General features: G+C 38.9%; 3 protein-coding genes across 4 annotated transcripts in view; 2 read left to right on the forward strand and 1 right to left on the reverse strand.

The window, feature by feature from the left end:
• The window catches only part of LOC113687113 (fibroblast growth factor receptor 4), a 20549-nt gene extending 18944 nt beyond the window's left edge, over nt 1–1605 (forward strand). The window contains exon 15 of the mRNA XM_089191596.1: nt 191–1605. Within this exon, the coding sequence (XP_089047722.1) occupies nt 191–506 (316 nt within the window). The 3' untranslated portion in view covers nt 507–1605. The remainder of the gene's footprint in view (nt 1–190) is intronic.
• Nucleotides 757–17922, reverse strand: LOC113686764 (fibroblast growth factor receptor 2). Of its 2 annotated transcripts, none has more exons than XM_027204432.2 (15): nt 17508–17922; nt 15214–15498; nt 14378–14704; nt 10975–11316; nt 10281–10598; nt 9452–9748; nt 8554–8886; nt 7027–7302; nt 6563–6762; nt 5784–6075; nt 5141–5442; nt 4378–4571; nt 3728–3971; nt 3306–3424; nt 757–2832 (listed from the first exon to the last, which is right to left on the reverse strand). In XM_027204432.2, the coding sequence occupies exons 1-15, from the start codon at nt 17593–17595 to the stop codon at nt 2556–2558; spliced, it is 3894 nt and encodes a 1297-aa protein (XP_027060233.2). In that variant the 5' UTR covers nt 17596–17922; the 3' UTR covers nt 757–2555. The 2 variants fall into 2 exon arrangements, with proteins under 2 accessions (XP_027060233.2, XP_027060241.2); XM_027204440.2 differs by having other exon boundaries at nt 6563–6759; nt 17508–17917.
• On the forward strand, nt 17875–20222 carry LOC113686778 (kelch-like protein 11). Its single transcript, XM_027204452.2, has one exon. The coding sequence runs from the start codon at nt 17875–17877 to the stop codon at nt 19891–19893; it is 2019 nt and encodes a 672-aa protein (XP_027060253.2). The 3' UTR covers nt 19894–20222.
• The last annotated feature ends 13 nt before the right edge of the window (nt 20223–20235 follow it).

Raw genomic sequence — 20235 nt, forward strand, 5'->3', positions numbered from 1 at the left:
AGTATTCGTCGAATGACCTTTGTTTTCTGTCGCTCATCCTTCTTTTCACGTTAGTCAAATCAGACGCGAAATTCTCCCAACCCTCTGCTCCCCATGTTTAAACACTTTCCGTGTGAAAACTGGGGTCACCGTGTTTGGGAGAGAATGTATTAACCTTTTTTAACCATGGAATCTTTCTGTTCATCTTCAGGTACGATTCCCCGTTACCTGCTTTACCACCAGGTCTGGACGTGATGAGCGACGACGAAATCAAAAACGCACCCCTCCCTTCCATCCCTCCCTCGTATGAAGAAGCTTTGAGCGACGAAGATGAGTCCCGGCCAATGAGAGGTGGGAGGACGAACAGTGCAGCAGGAGAGAGCGGTATTGACGTGGATGGATTGGACGATGGTGATTACATTGACGACATACGAGGGGATACCCCCTTCCTTTCCCCTGTAGAAAAGATCCCAGAAACTGACGTTTTGCAGAAAGGAAATAGACGTAAGATCGAAACAGCACTTTGAGAATTTCAATTCCACTCCTTCAAATTTTGAAGTTGTCGAAATTCAGTACAATAAGTGAGTTGCAGCTGTACGAAACAACCGCACAGTTAAGGATCATTCGACCTTTGTGTATAGACACTATTTAAACAGCCATTGCCAAAGATACACATGCTACATCGAAAGGGAAAGTAAGCTCCACCCAGTCCTTTTTTTAAGTTAAGCCTGTCGCCCAACGTGACAGATGACGTAACAAAACTCAGTAACGATTCGATTTACTGCTTACACTATTTATTTTTGTTTATTTTACTAAGAGGGTGTCATTTTCTCTCTTTTGGAGCTAGAAATGACTGGTTTATCACGCGTTTGTTAAGCTCTTTCCTGAGATAACTTTCTCTTAGAGTTCCTATATTTGAGACGAGTCTTGTGAAACTCATATGCCTACTGTTAATCTTACTCAAGGAATTAATGTACACTAATTACGCTCTGTATATCTTTAAATGAATGGGTATATTTTTGAAGAAATAATATAGATTCAATCTTCGAATTGAATTTTTGTTACTTTTCTGCTTTCTAAGTATTCTCTAAGTGAACCTCGTAATGGTGAAAGATTTTACAAAACTAATTTTAGAAAGGAAATGAGCTATTCTGATATAAAGTTTCAGTGACATGTGACCATTACAAAATGCAAAGTGAAGTAACGATATCCATCGAAACAAAGTGTGAAATTGCTTGCTTTCATTTCTGTGTAAAGTTACGATCCGTTTATCATTAGCAGTTGATAGTAGTCGCGCGTGTGGTCAGCGAAATGTTGTTCAGTTTTTCTTAGTTTCATTCATAAATGCAACAAAGCTACGTTTGGCTCATATCATGTCAAGATATTTATTCGAAATTAACTTTTGAATTCCGCTGTATAAACATGTCGCATTCAGACCAAATCTGAAATGTTAAACTTGAGCGATTTTCTAACAGAATGTTTAAAAAATACGTAGATGGCTCTTCTAAACAACGTCCTCACTAGAAATGTATATCAAATGAGATTAGTAACATTTTCATTGTATAGGTATATTTAGGCGCAAGCAACTAATTAAATATCTGATAATAAAAAGGCTTTCAATTCAAATCCCTGTGAGGAGTGTTTTAATGGAAGCAGGTTTGTCCCCGATCAAATTTCCTCATCTCCACAGCACTTTCAGGGGAAATCAACTCAGTCCCTGGCTTTACGGGAAGTACTCGACTGCGGCCCTATAATGAGCGTCGTTTGCATATAGAATCGTCATACTTAGAAAAGAGGAACGTTCAGGTTTCTTTTTTAGAGTTTCAGGAACGTGCTCTACGAACGGCGTAAAGGAAGGTCTGGAAACGCTATTTCAATCAGGCACAGTGACGAAAGCTAGCAAGAGGCTCTGGCGAGCGCCAAAACGAGGTCATAAAAATTTACCACCATTTGACATACGCTTTTTACTTCTTTCAAAAATGCTTCAATCAGCTTAAGGTTGTTATACGCAGTACATCTGCGTAAATTGAAAAAAAAAGGTCTCTATTCGTAACTTTTTTTTAAAAGCGTACTTCTGATGTATTTATGTTCAACGTTAAGAAAAATTAAATTTGTACGATTACTATACAGAATGGTTAAAATTCCTTCTTGGTCTAAAATCTGAACAAGAGACCCAATACAATGGCAACCCGAATCCTAAAAAGCGATAAAGCGATGGCAAATTTTCCCTCCATCTCTCTTGTGTCGAGATCATACCATGCATTTTGTAAATATTTCCAAAAGCATTCCTCACTGTTAAAAGGAGAAATTTAATCTCGCTGCTAAATACCCTGACACTCAAAAAAGTAACTACACTTTAAAATAACAATACGTTAGAGAGAAAAACACTGTAAAGCGATGCGACGAAACAAACCTATAAGCTGGAAAGTGTTTACCATGTAAAAAAATACATCGCATTCGTTTCACTTACCTACGGAAACATGTTTTACACCTAAAATGGGGAGATCCACCGATAAGGTTGTTGTAGTTTAGTGGTTGGGCAAGCGCCTATGAATTTGGAACAGCTTTGCTTCTTGTTACATTTCAGTTTCTTTAGAATTTGACTTAAGTTTTGCTTTAGCGGTTACTTTTGAGGTAGGTATAGCAGAAACACGAAGAGGCCTTAATTCTGCTACTGCAGAAGCTTCGTCGTTGCCCTCCTCCAAACTTATTCCGCTCTCGTTCCCTGACAGGCTTCCATCGGCCCCTAGATCCACCATTCTATATCTTTCGTCTTGATCCAGTTCCTGCTCGGTATCCATGTCTCGAGACAACGGGAGAGAGGGACTGGACTCAACATCGTCACTCGTTTGTCTAAAATAAGATACCGCATTTAGATTAAAAGTACTTGGTTTTACGTGTTTCTTGGTCGAGACAAAGTTTAAGGGTTTCTTGTGGCGTAAACCTTCCCAGGTAACGTTTTCTTTCTTCAAGAAAAACGGCAAGTCAGTGTTATCACCATCAGGGTTTACGTTACTCACTTTTCGTCTATGCATTAATTATCATTGTCATAATTAGTCACTAGCGCGATTTTTGTGAAAATCCAAGGTATGTTCCATTTCCAACATATTATATCAGAGCCCTTGAAATAACATCAAGGTCTTACAAATTGCATTCTATTTCCTAGGGGTAGTGGGTCTCAGCTGGGCAGCATAGAGGGAGGATCTCATCAAATGCCACGACATATCCCTAATGAATCAAGCTTCATCATAATTTTAACTTAACAACTTTGCACTTAGAGTACATATGTAGGAAAATATAAAATACCAATCGGACTGAAAGCTAACCTGTTTAAGCCAGCTAAACTTGTTTGCGGAAAGTTGGATTCTGTATTATAGGGTGTGACGTAATAATCATTGGCAGGTCGGTTGTCTCCTGTGATACTTACGTATGCCGAGTTAGTTTGCTGTAGAGGAAAAGGAACATTTTCAAAGGAATACAATAGAGGACACCTTAATTACAGGACAATCTCGTAATCCTACCTATTGGGCCAAAAATAATGGAAATCCTTTGTGACAAGCTCAGTGGTTGATGTTGCTCGAGGTAGCTTAGTGTCTGGTTGGTTAAAAATCAAGGCGAGTGATTGACAATTCTTTTGACGTATCCAGCTTATCAAAACCTCTCCGAAGAGTGTCGGCGGATAGTGAAAACGTCTCTAACTTAAAAGCCAACTCAACATACAGGTTTAAACAAAGACTAACGGCTTCACCTTTGAAGTGTGTAACTCTAGTATCCTTCCGATTCGTTCACTGAGCTGTAAGAATGTAGGCCGCTGATCAGGATTTTGTCCCCAACAGTCCCTCATAATAACGTACATGTCCAAAGGACAGTTGTGCGGCTGCTCCATCCTCTCACCGTCGCTGAGCATGTCCATAACTTCTTCCGCAGATTGGGTGGGGTAAGGTGTTCCTCCGAGCGTGAAGATCTCCCACAGGCAAATACCAAATGACCATCTGCAAGGATCAAAGAAAAGAATTAGCAATTACGTGACTGTACGTAGAGGTTTCACATCAAATATACAAGCACCATTTTCACCTGGACGAAAATAAACTTTCATAATATTCTAAAATCGAAAGGAGACTGTCTTAAAGAGAAATGCAGTTTACACGTCAAGTGATGCCTTTTATGGGCGGCAGAATATCGAAAGAAACAAGAGATTGATTCTTGAGTCAGAAGCCACTCAACTTACAAAAACGAAGACGAATCTGAAACAAATTGGTGCGAGATGGGCTTCCTTACAACTTTGCTAAAATTACTTCCTATTTTTCATTCCCATAATCGATAACAGTTCGTTTCGCCAACATCTCAGCAGGACACTCAGAGAAGTCTTAGGATAAAATAAAATCTACGAGAACTTACACATCACTTTTTTCAGTGTAAACTCTGTCGAACAATGATTCTATCGCCATCCACTTGATGGGCAGAACTCCTTGAGTTTGTTTCACGTACATATCGCTTTTGTAAATATTTCGAGCTAAACCAAAGTCAGCGACTTTCATGACGTAATCTTCTCCGACGAGAACATTCCTTGCTGCTAAGTCTCTGTGAATACACTAAAAATACATCCACAATTAAACGAAAAAAAGGAAGATAACGTTCCACAACTTCTTGGTTTTTTGAGTAACTACAATAAAATTTTTACAAACCAAAAAGCAGAAAAAAGACTAAAGATATCAAGATGTCAGATTGTGACTCTTTTGTATGTCCCCTTTATAACTCCACTTCCTCATTAGTTGTCTGGTTTTTTGTTTTTCCGAATTGCTCGTTTCCTTCTCTCTTCACCTGTCTGCCAATGACTTACAGTGATTTGCACAAACTGAGGGCCTTCAAAAAGCGTATCAGCTAAAAAATTCAGCAATCACTTTTCAAGAAAATATTACGCACATTGAATATCCTATCGAGTTTTTCCCTTCTCCCTAGGTCGTTCTCCACTCCACAGGACTCGATCCTAACGAAAAAGTCGATATCTCTCGATCTCTCCTTTTCTCAGTTATAGCATAACTTTGTTTACTAGTGACGTGGATATTTAAAATTTCTTAATAGAGAACCCCAGGCGCAAAACAAACGCACCTAACGTCACAATCTAAGAAAAAAATCGATTCAAAATTAAATGTATCCATACCTGTTTTGAAGTTAAAAACTCCATTCCACGTGCTATCTGGTAAGCAAAAACTACCAAATTCTTGATCGTTAGTTCATTTTCTGGGTTATTCGTTGTAGTTATCCAGGTGGGCTCGTAAATTTCTCGCTTGTTTCGTAGGAACATTAACAAGTTTCCATGTGGTGCATATTCCATGATGATGAACAAGCGATCGCCTTTTGTACAAGCCCCTAATAGGTTAACAATATTCATGTGCTCTCCGACATGTATAAGAATCTTCAGCTCAGAGGCGAGGTCAGCGAAGTCCTCTTTCTTGGCGTTACCTACAATACAGACAGAGACACCAAGTCAAAATTGGCCACAAACAACCCTATCTAATACTTTTAAAGGTATTTCGGTGAGGATTTATTGGTTATCTCGCTTCAAAAGTTATCGCCCGCTGGATGGCAAAATTAACCTTCAACGAACAAATCTGTTACCATTTTTTAACCGTCAAAAGATCTCACACTAAAATGCCAGTTGCGTCGAAATTGGACGGATACTTTTATCACGCCCTTTCCATCCCAGAATCAAATCTATACCTCGACCATTATGCGATGATCGACATGGTCATGTGACAAGGCTATGCAAGAGGCTTGTTTGAATCATGGCAAATGATATTTACTCTTCAGCGTCTTGACTGCAACAGTTGTCTTCACGTAAGGAATTCCGCTAGAATCCTGATACACCCTGCTGCTACTAATGCGACGTAGTATTTTGGACCGACGTTTTACTTTCTCAGAACTTTTGTCGCGGGGATGAAAGTCCGCAATTCCAATGGCCTCTGCTTTAATGACCTCACCGAAGGCCCCTGATCCCAGCACCTTCCCGAGAGTGAGCCTTTCCTCCGGAAACTCCCAATCTGGATCGTATGAAAGATTTTCACACTGATACTGAAGAGGTCGGGCGGGATCAATCTGAAAACAATTTACCAACAAGTGAACAAGAATTGAAAACCTCTCAAGGAAATTTCGCAACAGTAGCAAGTTATTCTGTGGTTGCTATCAGTTTCTTTCTACCAATTAACAATTTCTCGCACTGCAGCGGCAGATCGGTCCCTTGTACTAGGTCCCAGTCTACCCAATTGCATAGTTCTTGCGCTTAGTAAGGTTTGAACGTCATTCCACGCAATGGTTCGTGGCACTTAACGTTCCGGTTTGTGTTTATACCTTGCCCCCCACCCCCAAGATTGCAACCCGTTGCACCTGTTTCCCGTGACCATCCAGTTTAATTTGGCAATTTCTACAAATAATATAAAACTAGCACACCTGTCTAGGGAAAAGAACAGATTTCACGCGTTCACGACCCAGTACAACGTGTATTTTCAAGATTGCCATAACTTAGGAATACGCAAAAACAAACAAACGAACAAACAAATAATTGAATAAAACAACAGTACCGTACCATAGCGTGTTCAAAAGTCACAGGGAAAAACTGACTCTGATATTCTTTAATCTTCTGACGCTGGCGGCGAAAAAATATACAACAGACTGAGATGACGATAAAAAGGACAAAGAGAAGCACTCCAACAACACTGAGAGCGATGAGCATCTCTCTGCTTGATCCTTCTGGAGCCGTGCTCGGTTGGGGGTTGTCTGCCTCTGCTAAGAGGAAAGGAAGTGAAACATATTCATCATGTTTGTTAAAGGGAGATTATCATTTGGAGGGACCGTAGCAGCGATCTTAAGTCCAACCGTTTTCTCAGTCATGGTGCTAGAAAGTAATTTTGACGATTAAGATTTTAACACTCAGTTTTTATAAATCACTACTCGTGCCTGAACCTGTTACAAGGTCACGCTCAAGCGAGTTTTCTATGATTTCGAATTTGTAATAATTAACGTGAAACTTGGCTAACTTCGTCAACCTACCCAATTCGACGAATGCAACTGCAATTCCTTTTGAATTAACGGCTACACACAAGTACATTCCGAGATCCTTTTTACTGACAGACTCCAACAATAACACCACCTCCTCGTTGTTGTATTGTTTTTGAGTGAATACTAAATTTCCATTTCCATTTCCATCCACTCTTTTCCATTCTACTTTTGGCACAGGGTTACCAGTGACTACGCACGTACTATTCCATGGCTCCCCTAGTTCAACCGAACGACTTCCATTGGCTGGAAGTATAATCACAGGGTTCTCTGAAATTAAAAATGTTTCACGCATAAATAGCATTAACTCTTCACGAGTAAAGCAGTTCAGAAGCCCTGTGATCTCTTGAAGTCCTTTCCTTCCCTCCCTTTCTCTCCACCCCTTCTTCTCTCGTCCCTTTCACTCCTTTCCCTGCTCTCCCCTCCCTTCTCCACCCAACCCCTTCCCTTTCCTCTCTTCCCTTTCGATCCCTTCTCCTTTCAGCTCCTGCTCCCCTTCTCTACCCCTCTTCTCCTCCTGTCCCCTCCCCTATCCTTCCATCCCTTCCCTGCTCTCCCCTCCCTTCTCCACCCGGCCCCTTCCCTTCACTTTCCTCCCTTTCGATCCCTTCTCCTTTCAGTTCTCTTTGCTCCCCTTCTCTCCCCTCCCTTCTCATACTGTCCCCTCCCTTCTCCTTCCGTCCCTTCCAATCCCATCCCTTCTCTCCCCTCCCTTCTCGTACTGTCCCCCCCTTCTTCTTCCGTCCCTTCCAATCCCATCCCTGCTCTCCCCTCCCTTCTACACCCAACCCCTTCCCTTTCCTCTCTTCCCTTTCGATCCCTTCTCCTTTCAGCTCCTGCTCCCCTTCTCTACCCCTCTTCTCCTCCTGTCCCCTCCCCTATCCTTCCATCCCTTCCCTGCTCTCCCCTCCCTTCTCCACCCAGCCCCTTCCCTTCACTTTCCTCCCTTTCGATCCCTTCTCCTTTCAGTTCTCTTTGCTCCCCTTCTCTCCCCTCCCTTCTCATACTGTCCCCTCCCTTCTCCTTCCGTCCCTTCCAATCCCATCCCTTCTCTCCCCTCCCTTCTCGTACTGTCCCCCCCTTCTTCTTCCGTCCCTTCCAGTCCCATCCCTGCTCTCCCCTCCCTTCTCCACCCAACCCCTTCCCTTTCCTCTCTTCCCTTTCGATCCCTTCTCCTTTCAGCTCCTGCTCCCCTTCTCTACCCCCCTTCTCATACTGTCCCCTACCTTCTCCTTCCGTCCCTTCCAATCCCATCCCTGCTCTCCCCTCCCTTCTCCACCCATCCCTTTCCTCTTTCACTCAGAATACTTTCCAACATTCAACTGATCAGTTCAAAGATAGATTTTTAGTAATGACTTGTCAAGAATAAAACGTCAACGGCACAATTGAATATTTACTGAAATTCCACACTAACTACGAAAACAATTTGTTACTGGTTTTCTAACTTCTCCCATTGCGAGCGAGTCACGAAATAACAAAAATATCTGACTTCATTGCTCATTGGGCTCTCCGTTCACTTACCCAGTACATTAAGAAAGGTAGTAGCGTTACTTTCCCCTTTCCTATTTGCCGCTTTGCAAGTGTAGAACCCTGTATGAAGAGTGTCTGCAGGCTTACAAATGATGAGTTTCCCAACAACACCATTTACTCGATAGAAACCAGGAGAACGAGTTTTACAGGCCGAGGGTGATAGTCTGTCCATGACTTCAATTTGATTTCTAAGGGGCTGACCGCCTCTAAACCACTGTACCTGACTTGGCATCGGATGAGCAGAAACATTACAAAATAATTCAGTGCTAATTTGATGATAAGCTGTCTGATTTTCAAAGTTGAGTATACTTGGTGGAAAAACCTCTGAAAAGAGAATAAAGTAAATGGTGTAAGCAACTGGAATACGCAAATCTGCAACATAGGTGAGCAAAACCATTAACTGTACTGTTTCTAAGGGAGGATTCCACTACTGGAGCAAGTTGCTGTTAACACTTGAATTCCCATGAGTGACCAAGACAATTACTCCTTCCAATATCAATACAATATCAAGAAGGGAAATCTCCAAACTAACATCATAAGAATTGTATAGCAGACAGCAGGGAGAAATTTACCAATGAGATCTTGGGAGTGTAAGGGTTTGTGATAGCAAAAATTGTTGCACCTGTACAGCCTCTTCTGTTTTAACCCTTCATCTCTGAAGAATGATTTTACACATAAAAATTCTCCTGACAGTATCATGTCAACACAATACCCACCAAACAGTTGGTAAGAAACTTATTAGTTAGGGGGGTGTTATCTCAAAATAATATGGATGAGACATGAAATATTCCCATGATAATATCATCATAACAAAATGGTATTATCACAGGAACACAGTAAACAGGGAAGGTTTGGTTTTATGGTACTCACAGACAAACTGATTACTTACTGTTGACTTTGATATCCTTCGACACATTCAAAGGTTTACTTTGACAGTCAGTAGCTGCACAAATGTACACTCCAGAATCATTGACAGTAAGTTTTTCCATCACTAGATTTGTCCATGTCAAGTCATTCTCAGTCCCAAATGTTACATTGATTCTTGGATCAGTAGCCGCCAACAGCTGTCTACCATCTTTGTACCAACCTGTCATTTTACCTTTGCAAATCCTAACACATCTCATACTTAAAGTATCATCTTCATCATACTCTTTTGTTGCTGTTGTGATTCTGACAGAATCCATACCTACAGAGACAACATGTAGTTCACACAAATTTTTTGTTATTTAATTCATACATTTTATGCAAAATCCAATACTTTTCCTATATAGTTCAACCTCAAATTGTAGGCTAACCTATTGCAAGCGTAATTATCATCATAGTTATAGACATTCTACTATAGTGCAAGTAACAATCTACAAGAGTTTGTTATCAGTTTGGGTGACGAGAGCTCTCAAAATTCAGCAATACATGTGGCTAAGTTATTACTTAGCATTCAGTTCAACTCACTAACATCAATTTCAGTAACAAAATGTAACATTTTGAAGTCATTTAATCTGAAAAAGTGAAAGAAAAGCTAGATTTGTTGCATACTTTCTCCAGACCCAATTCAACACTTTTCATCCCAAAAAACCCTTACTCTCAAAAATTAAACATTTTGCAGATTTATTTATTATCAACAATGCCAAAATATGATAGAAGTATGGATACAGTATGATGCATTTAATTAAGTAGCATTTCATCATCTTGTACAGTAATAATTATCACTCATAACTCACCACTAGCAAAGAATCGCATCATATTTTCATCACTTCCTCCTGTGTTGGCTGCCAAACATCTTAAAAATCCTGACGGAGTGTCTAGCGGAATGTCAACAGTGCTCCTGTAAGTGGCATCGCCACTAGGTGGGGAAATGACAAAGCTAGTGGGAAGGTCTTTCCAGTTGCTGTTGTCTGGGTAACATTCTGGATTGAAGTTCAAACACGGGCCATTTTGATGCTGCCATTTGAAAGTTGGCAATGGATTGGATTGGCTGATCTCACAGTAGATTCTTCTACTTGTCCAGAATGACTTCGACTTATCCAAAGTGGGTACAGCTAAAGAAAATAACAAATTATCATTAAGTATCTACAGTGTAACTATGCTGAATTATAACAATCACACAGCTCTCAAAATGAAATTTTTAAATGGCCTATAGACAGCTATATCATCTGAAAATTGACCCTTCCATTTGCTGTTTGTATGCTTTAATGATGGACTCAGTATGTCAAAAGTTACAGTAACAGTCAAATCTCTACTACTACAGAGGTACCTGGCTTCCCAAGCCCAAAACAAGCTAGAACTCTGAAAAAAATAGGTCAGTTTGCAATTGCATGGTAATTCTTCGTGGGGTTGACAGCAAAAGGTTATATCAACTAAAAGAAATCATCCATTTAACCATAAAAAACTACATATGATTTTTATAACACATACTCTCAATGGAAATTTCCAGGTTTTTTTCATCATAACTCTTGCTGTTCCTTGCTACACAGGTGTAAGTCCCATTATCTCTTGGAAAACTTGTACTCTCTATAATAAGTTGGCTAATTGAGGTAAGCCACTGCTTATTGGTATATTGCAGCACTTTGTAACTTTTCCCCATGCAATCCTGACTTGTAATTTTTAAACACACTGACATTTTTGCTCCATTATGAATCCAAGTGATGTTAGACAATGGGAAGCTGCGTGCTCGACAACGCATTGACAACTTATCTTTCTCCTTAACAGTTCCTGATTCCTCTAAAGACTTTAAAAATATTATGTTGGGTGCAAAATCTGTTGGCAAATAAAGGAAGAAAAAAGGCTTATCATTCAAAGTTTCCAAGCTACCATTTCCTGATACATTTAGAACACTGGCAAATGTGACTGTCTTACTTCAAATATGCAACTGTAATTGTCTCGAGGAAAAAAGTAAAAAAAAATAAAAATAAAACTTATTATCACATTGTTGGACATCATGGCACATTTGGGGTTTAAATGGTTTTTGGCTTCATGCACGCTCACATGATTGTGCAGGTTGTTTTGTGCTGGTTGTTTTATTGTTTTTTTTTTCAGTTTTTATTTGCTCAGTACCCTCCAAATCAATAATGAATAGTAATACAGTTTATGCTCTTAGGCATATGATTTATATGTTTTAGGCTGTTCTCAGAGTCATTTTAACCCTTACCTGATGGCTTGGCCTAAGTTGGCCCAAAACATAATTATGCCCATCAACAAAAACTGTATTGTTTTATTAACAGGAAAAATAATCACCTTTTTAAAGATCTTAATAGTTAGCAAACTTATGCTAAAATGTGGAATTAAGTCTAATATGTAAATTGATCTATAAATTACTCAATTTTTAATCAACAGTTGCATCAGTGATAAAGATTTGGAACTGTTCTAGCCAAAAATGGGATCTGCTTCATCATCAGCATCATTTATTTGTATGTTTGACAATACAAAAAAGCACTTATCTACAGCATTATAATTTATAGAAGGCAAGGAGACCCAGGAAGCCACCAGCCTTATAGGAGAGGCCATCTCAGCTACAACAATATATTGAAAAAAGAATAAGTCCTACAAATGTGTGGCTTGGCCAATTGAGTGACTACTTAATTAAAAACTCTTGCATTTTCAGCTCAAATTTAAGAAGATTTGACAAACAAGTGACTGAAACAGGAACAGAGTAATCCAGATTTTAATACCTTGGTAGAAAATTGCAAATTGCCTGAGATTTGTACGACACAAATGAGTTCAATAATTATTGGTTGTCCTGATACTATAGCAGTGAATATGGCTATTTGTTACCAAAAGGTTGAGAAGTAATGGGGGCAATAGGTCATTTTCATAATAAAACATGAATTTGGCAATTCAAACTTACTGACTTCAAAAATATCTAAAATTCCTAGTTTGGAAAATAAGGGAGAGGGATGGGCTCGACAATCTGAGTTGGTGGTACCCACAGAGCTGGCTTTTGCAAATAATAAATTCTAATTAAGTTAAATATGTAAGTGAAAAATAGGGGGTTGCCCATAATAATTACACAAGGAATTTTTCCTTTTTAATGATGTTATTGCAATTATCATTTATTTACTTTTGGAACCTCAAGGGAGGACACTTATTCAAAACAAAGTCCCCTATTAGGGAGAGGGCTGTTATTTTTTTTTAAGATACAGCAGGATTTGGAAAAAAAGCTTTGATATTAATTAGACTGAGGATCAAAAAGACTGAAAAATGGACTTGTTGTCCCTGGATCTTTCCTTGCAAGGATGACTGGCTGAGTAATTGTCCCAAAATTTTGAAATGGGATCTTTGCTTCAAAGGAACTGTGGACTTATGGCAACATAATGATTAAGAGACTGAGATGAAGACCACCTTTTTGTTATGAGGCTTTGAGTGAGCACTAATAGGAAGATAGACCATGGTTGATCTCAATGTACAGTCATGTACTCATAGATTAACAGTGCTTTGACTGAAATAGAACAGGGGTGATTGTTGGAATAGGGGCACTTGTTAGTTAGTATAGACACTTTTTGGAATGAAGATGCTTACTCAGTAGGGCACTTATTAGAATAGGGGCACTTATTAGGAATTACGGTCAACTCGCCGACGGACCAACTCGCTGACGCCAACTCGTTGACGGACCAACTCACCGACGCCAACTCGCCGACATATAAAATTGAGTAGAGACGTCGGCGAGTTGGTCATCAATCCAATACAACTTATTAGAAGTTAAACATACAGAAAATTAGACGATATTTAGTAAAAAAAACACTGGTGAACATTGGTGAACATCTATCAGAAGCTTAAACATTGGTGAACATTGGTGAACATCACCAATGACTATAACAGCTTCAGACGCAAACGAGTTATTGTGCGACAACAACACCGTAAAGACTCATCATGTCAATCGCTCAGCTTTTTTTAAGTCATTGGCGATGTTTACTTTACTTTATTCGCCTTGAGATCCTTATAAACTTTGTTGCAAATAAAAAGAATTGCTTTTTACTAAAGATCTTGTCTAGAAAGCCAAGTTTTCGTTAAAAAATCTGAGCGATTAATATGATGAGTCTTTACGGTGTTGTTGTCACACAATAACTTGTTCGCGTCTGAAGCGGATGTAGTCATTGGTGATGTTTACTTTACTTTATTCGCCTTGAGATCCTTATAAACTTTGTTGCAAATAAAAAGAATTGCTTTTTATTAAAGATCTTATCTAGAAAGCCAAGTTTTCTTAAAAAATCTGACCGAATGTCATGATGAGTCTTTAGTGTTGTTGTCACACAATAACTCATTCGCGTTTGAAGCTGTTAGAGTCATTGGTGATGTTTACTTTACTTTATTCGCCTTGAGATCCTTATAAACTTTGTTGCAAATAAAAAAGAATTGCTTTTTACAAAAGATCTTGTCTAGAAAGCCAAGTTTTCTTAAAAAATCTGACCGATTGTCATGACGAGTCTTTACAGTGTTGTTGTCACACAATAACTCGTTCGCGTTTGAAGCTGTTATAGTCATTGGTGATGTTCACCAATGTCCACCAATGTTTAAGCTTCTGTTCTAATCTTCTAATTTAAGCTTCTCTTCTAATAAGTTGTATTGGATTGACGACCAACTCGCCGACGTCTCTACTCGATTTTATACGTCGGCGAGTTGGCGTCAGCGAGTTGGTCCGTTGGCGAGTTGACTGGTTACCCTTATTAGAATAGGGGCACTTATTGACAAAAACTAATTTGAAGGGGGTGATTATCAGAGAGGGGACCCTTAATAGAAACAGGGTTCTACATCAAATAATTATGGTATGTACATGTCAGAATATGAAATTATGTTATCTCTCATGATTATTATTAAAACTCACCTTTGACTACTATCAAACGTAGAGGGAGGGAGGAAGATGCTGTACCCCTGTAGGTTATCTGACAGCGATACGTTACACCCTCTGCTGGTGTAAGTTGTGCATTTGTAATTGTAAGAACAGAATGGCCATATGATACAACAGTTTGCTTGTGCATTGTGTCACCTTGACGAATTTCCACACTAGTTCCATTCTCTTCTCTCAACCACTTTAAAGTAAAATACTTTGAGAGACTACCAGTAGTATAGGCTTTGCAAGTGAAATTTGTGCTCATACCAGCCTCCATAACCTTTACTTCAGGAGTCACTTTTGGACAGCATGCTTGTTTCTCTAGAGACAAAAAATTAATTTAAACATATTACACTCAATCATTAACTGCCATCCAAGATATCCCTTTGTTGTCTTGGTACACATTTATCATCTTTGTTGGTACAAGTTGGTTAGTTCCTTGTCCAGGTCCAGATTACCTACTTAGCTGGCAGGAATGGCTGTACTTTATCTCTGACACACCCTTTCATAAAGGTCAAAATAAAAATGTTTCATAAACTATTTGAACAGCTTGTTGGAATAATAATTATTTACAAATTGGGTAGACAAGCATTCATAACCTCTTCCCCTCTCCACCTTCATAAATGTATTATAAAATGAAAGTTCAAATTTAAAATAGGCAGGAACTCAGGGGTGAAAAAAAATTCATGTTTTGATTGGGCTTAAACTCATACTTCCCAGATATCAGTTAGATTCTTCAAACACCTGTACACCTTGAAATTCTCAAGAGAAGGTAATTTCTAATTGAATTATGGGAGTAAGAATGATTCATATTTCAATTTGAGTCATACCTTCAGAAGTGTAGATTATGGTCTGGCAAAAAACTGTCATGCTTGAACCACTACTGGTTACACATTTATATCTTCCTGTATCTCTAGTTGAAATGTTGTGAATAGTGAAGACTTGCTTGTGAAGTGTAACTCTGCCCCCAACAGGTAATCTAACTTTGTCCAACAGCAATGTTACATTGGCATTTGGATTTGTGGTGTTACAATCAATTGTCAGATCAGTAGCACCAATCATTTCAATGATTACGAGTTTAAAACTAGGACAACTTGTGGCATTGATGGGCAAGCCTGTTAAAAAAAAGAAAAAACATGTGCATAAGAAAAAACAAAATTAATTTACAAGACTTGGTGCAAATTATCAAGTGCAGCCAAAAACTCAAAACATGTTCAGGAATCTCATCTGGAGGATTAGCATTATTCCCAGTCACTTCAAGTACCACAACAAACTGCATGCCTTGTGCAAATGCCCTGTATCCCTGAATTAATAGCAAGAGAAAAACAATTTTGCTACATTCTATGATCTCAAGCCAATATCTTATTCAAAGTTTGCACTTGTCTATGGCTTTTGCCTATTTAAGTTGTGTTTTGTTTTTTTTTTTTAATTATTTATATCTGAGTGAATTCTTCCTGCATGATTTCCTTACATGATGGTATAAACAATATTTTTCTGTCAATATCTCCTTCACTGAAGTGCAGTTTTCAAAAAGTCTTTTGCAAGTGACCTGCCAAAGATTTCCAAGATGTGGAAGTGTTAAGTTCAAAGTTTGTTTAAATTGTTTGCCACCAAGTTTCAGACTCAAGTTTTCTCTAACACTTTTACTTCAAATTTTGCTTCCCCTAACTCCCTTAGAATTATAGGGAAATCTTGCCCTGAATAGGAAAAAAATAAATTGAATTTAGATTTCCCTTGAAGCTGTCAAAGGTGAAACACAAAGAAAGGAGCTTTTCACAATAGCAAAAAAAATTCTTCATTTGCATAAGCCAAAAAGCCCAAAGAACAAAAATCGATATAAACAAAGCTCTTTTCACAACAAAAACTTATTTTTGGGAGGTGTAACAAAACCCCACTGCCCACTGCAAGAGAGGAAGTCAGAAAGAAAGGAAGAGTAGATTGAGAACTACTTCAGAAATACTGCAGAGTAACCATGTCCAATTTTCAAAGGTGACAATTCAGTACACACAAACCAAGACATGTAAATTAGAGCTGCAAAATATGGACTGTGAAAAAACAAGTGACCATGTGAATGTTTGATCCTGTTCCATCCAAACACAAAATAGAACGCAGTTGAGGAGTAATAGCGAACACCTAAGCCATCTGTGAACCTACTGAGAATTCCTAGTTCACCTCTGAGCTCTCCCTCACCTCAGACAAGTAATGAACCAGCCACAAATCAGAACCCAATCACACCAGAAAACATAACTGTAAAATCCAAAATTAAGTCTGACATGAAGCCAGCCCAAGATGTCAACCTGCCCCACCAGCATTGCCTTAGATGGTGTACTATTCAACTTACAAGTTAAAGGAAAGACCTGGGCTAAAGGATACTGTTGAAACTATTTTCATTGCATTTTTTTTTTTAATTTTCCTATTCCCTTAACAAGTTGAAAACAAATTATCTTGATTTTGAAAATTTTAAGTTTCATGCTCAGTTTGAACCTTTTGTTTACTTAGTTGAACACAGTACCACTCAAAAGCCAAAAGGTTACTCAACATTGGACATTTGCCTCAGGAAATTTTTTGACATTTCACATCATTTCATAAAAGATGGAAAGGTATATCATAATACATCACACAGTCATCTAGAGTGGTCTTATTCTTAACGATCAATAATGGTTTTTAAATTCCATGCACTTACGACAGCATCTTGAAACAAGCTGTGGCCTTCGCCCATTAACGTTGTGTTGTTTATAAGTATGAGAATGATTTCCTCCAATTCCTGAACAAGATTTTGAGAGTGGCCATTGTAAAGATATTCAAAATGTTAAGTATGGCAAGATTTCCGTATAACCCCATACTTCAATATGCATAGAATTGTTTGATAAACGAAAACATTGGTGGAAGTAATACTTAACTTTTGGAGGCGATACTTTGTGTTGGAAAAGAATGGGGTTTTTTACAGACATCTTTCCAACATCTCTTATCGGGCAAGGTTTAAAACGAAGAATAATAATGACGGTGGGATTGTCAAACAATCACAACATATTCTTAGCTTCAAACTATCTCATTTTTAAAGCTTCAAAAACTATCTACCTCAAGGTAAGGCTTTTTCACAACTGAAATAAACATGGCAGCTCACCTGTTAGCAGTAACGAAAAGCACATGGCAAGCACAACCGCACTAAACGGACACATGCTTTGAATATTACGGGTTGAAGTCATTCCCATTTAAGCAATGTTAGGAGCCGTGTTTAGATAGACAACGAAGACAGTTTTACAGTTTTAAAGGTCGTACGTGCTTCGTCAAGACATTCGAAGCAAAGTCTCATTCAGCTGTACGTCACCTCACAGCTATTATATTGGTGCGTCGGCAAGTTGTTTATTCCCAATGAATTTTCCACTCAAAGAGCTTTCAAAATTCATATTTCCAGCCATTTCTCGGTTTACAAAAACATCATCGACGCAAGTATCCATACATCTGCTTTGCTTCTTACTTTGATTGAACTTATGACATACTCCACTATTTCTGTATCAGCCTTAACCGCGCCCAATCGTGAAAGGACTGGGGAATTGTTTTCACTTCCCATCATTACTATCGGCAATCTGTTTGTATACTTCGAGATTGATGATCGCCTTCCTAAAGGGCCAGCTGTTTCAAACGAAATATCCCAACTACTAACCCAGATTTTAGCCTTGTGGCCAAGTGCTAAGATGAATTCTCTCGGAGAACCTGTCACAGTGTCCGAAAAGCAAGGTTTTTGTGAGGAAATGATGAAACGCCTCGATCTACAGCGAAGAAACGAACATTTTTGTGATGTAATTCTTGAAGTTGGTTCAGGTGATGATCAAGCTCGTTTGAAGTGTCACAGAATCGTGTTATGTGCAGCAAGTCCGTTCTTTTACAACGCTTTGAACAATGACATGAAAGAGAAGAAAGAAGGTGTGATCAAATTGAAACAGACAAGTAAAAGTATGAAGGAAGTACTGGAGTATGTTTACACAGGGCAAGTCGATGTCAATGAAAACAACGCTTATGAGCTCCTGGCAGCAGGGGACTATTTTTTGATTCCAAGCTTGAAAGATTTTTCGGCTACTTTTATTTTAAAAAAGCTTAGTGCTTTGAACTGTGTCGCTGCTTATTATTCAGCCATTAAGTATCGGTGTGAAAAATTAAGGGAAGGAGCCAAGGATTTTATTCATGCCCACTTTGAAACGGTCACAAAATACGACGGGTTTCTAAATTTGAGCGTTGAACAAGTGGAAGAGTGGATTTCTAGTGACGAAATAATCGTGGATGGCGAAGAGCGGGTCTTTGAGATAATTCTTAGATGGTTCGAGGCACATAAGGGAAGGAATCAACGAAATTTTTACAACTTGTTACATCACGTTCGGTGTGTTTATGTGCCACATGACTATCTGTTTAAAGTCATGTTACCTCATCCTTTTGTGAACAAAAATTCGAAGTGCTCGACTTTAGTGTTGGAAGCCATGAAGATGGCTTTTAATGGAACAGGAGAATGTTTCTTCTCCCAGTCACCAAGGAATTGCCTGAAAACTCATGAAGACGCCATTTTTGCTGCACTTGCACTGGAGAATAACAACAGGCACGGCCAAGTACACCTGTTAGGCTACTTCCCTTTGCTGGATGAGTGGCGTCAACTTGATCTTCCTGATGAAATGAAACTAAAAAATTTTGATGTTCTCACTAGTGCTTATCATGGAAAATGGTATCTTCTTGGTGAAGACAACAGAAATCGTCGGGGAAGAGTTTCTTTTGGTGCAAGACCTTCCCCTATAAAACTTGCTCAGCGTTACAACCCAACACTGAACCGATGGGATCCTGTCCAGGGTCCTTTAAAAGTGCTTCGTGGATTTGCTGTAGTTACATTCCAAGGTTTCTTGTTTGTTATTGGTGGGGAGAGTGAGAATGGCTTTAAACTGAACACTGTTCAAAGGTACAATTCTGAAACAAATATCTGGCAGGAGATTTCTCCACTGAGTAGCCCTAGATCAAACCTCTGTGCATTGGCTGATGAACAATACATGTATGCTATTGGTGGAGATGGCTACCTTAAAACTGTTGAAAGATTTGATCAGAGAACTAACACTTGGAAAAAGTGTCCTTCCATTCGAACAGGTAGACAAAATGCTGGTGGAGCAGCCATGAAACAAAAATTGTTTGTATTTGGAGGACTTCAACCAAACTCAACGGTTGGAGACCCGTGTGAAATGTACAATTCATCTTCCAACACATGGACTGGAATCTCGAGTGTGGTAGCACCAAGGGGCCGGGCAAGTGCTGTGAGTTTCAAAGGAAAGATATATGTGTTAGGATGCTTTCATAATGAACAGGGAAGAGAGGAGAACAAACAGTGTCTGAAAATCTATGACATTGATAAGAATGACTGGGAGGACTGCAAAGACATTCACATTTCTGGTGACTTACGATGCACACTTTCTTGCATAAGGGTATTAAGTAAAGTGGCAAACTCATACCGTACAAATGAAACCAATGTTTTTTTATAACTTGTCAATTATGTTGATATATATGTTAATGAGAGAAGCAAATTAAACAATTTGATAACGTGAAAGCCTAATGATTGTGAATATCTCTTACCATGAGGAGAACAATCTCTATCTTGATTAATGTTTAATCTCTGCCTGTCTATCCTAGTATCATCCAAACTATTTTAAATAAATGGGAGTAGAAAATTGCTCTGATTTGAGCTTCACACCGCTTTTATTCATGAACAGGTGGAGAGACTAAAGTGGGTGTTGTATATGCAAATTTTGTGGCAATTGCACAGCCTGAGGAGTCTGGGCAGAGCATGCAACTTAATAAAGATGGCGAAATATCTCTACTGTGTG

The sequence above is a fragment of the Pocillopora damicornis genome, chromosome 13 (assembly GCF_964200805.1).
Source record: "Pocillopora damicornis chromosome 13, jaPocDami1.2, whole genome shotgun sequence".
Lineage (NCBI taxonomy): Eukaryota > Metazoa > Cnidaria > Anthozoa > Scleractinia > Pocilloporidae > Pocillopora > Pocillopora damicornis.

Bases quoted from the DNA above. Each gene is read 5' to 3' on its own strand.
- LOC113686764 (XM_027204432.2), bottom strand. From the start codon at position 17,595: ATGGGAATGACTTCAACCCGTAATATTCAAAGCATGTGTCCGTTTAGT. The intron at 10,599-10,974 runs GTATGTGTTATA...TATTTTCTTTAG, and splicing joins CCTGGAAATTTCCATTGAGA to CTGTACCCACTTTGGATAAG. The intron at 6,763-7,026 runs GTAGGTTGACGA...CTTTCCTCTTAG, and splicing joins AGTTGCATTCGTCGAATTGG to CAGAGGCAGACAACCCCCAA.
- LOC113686778 (XM_027204452.2), top strand. From the start codon at position 17,875: ATGACATACTCCACTATTTCTGTATCAGCCTTAACCGCGCCCAATCGT.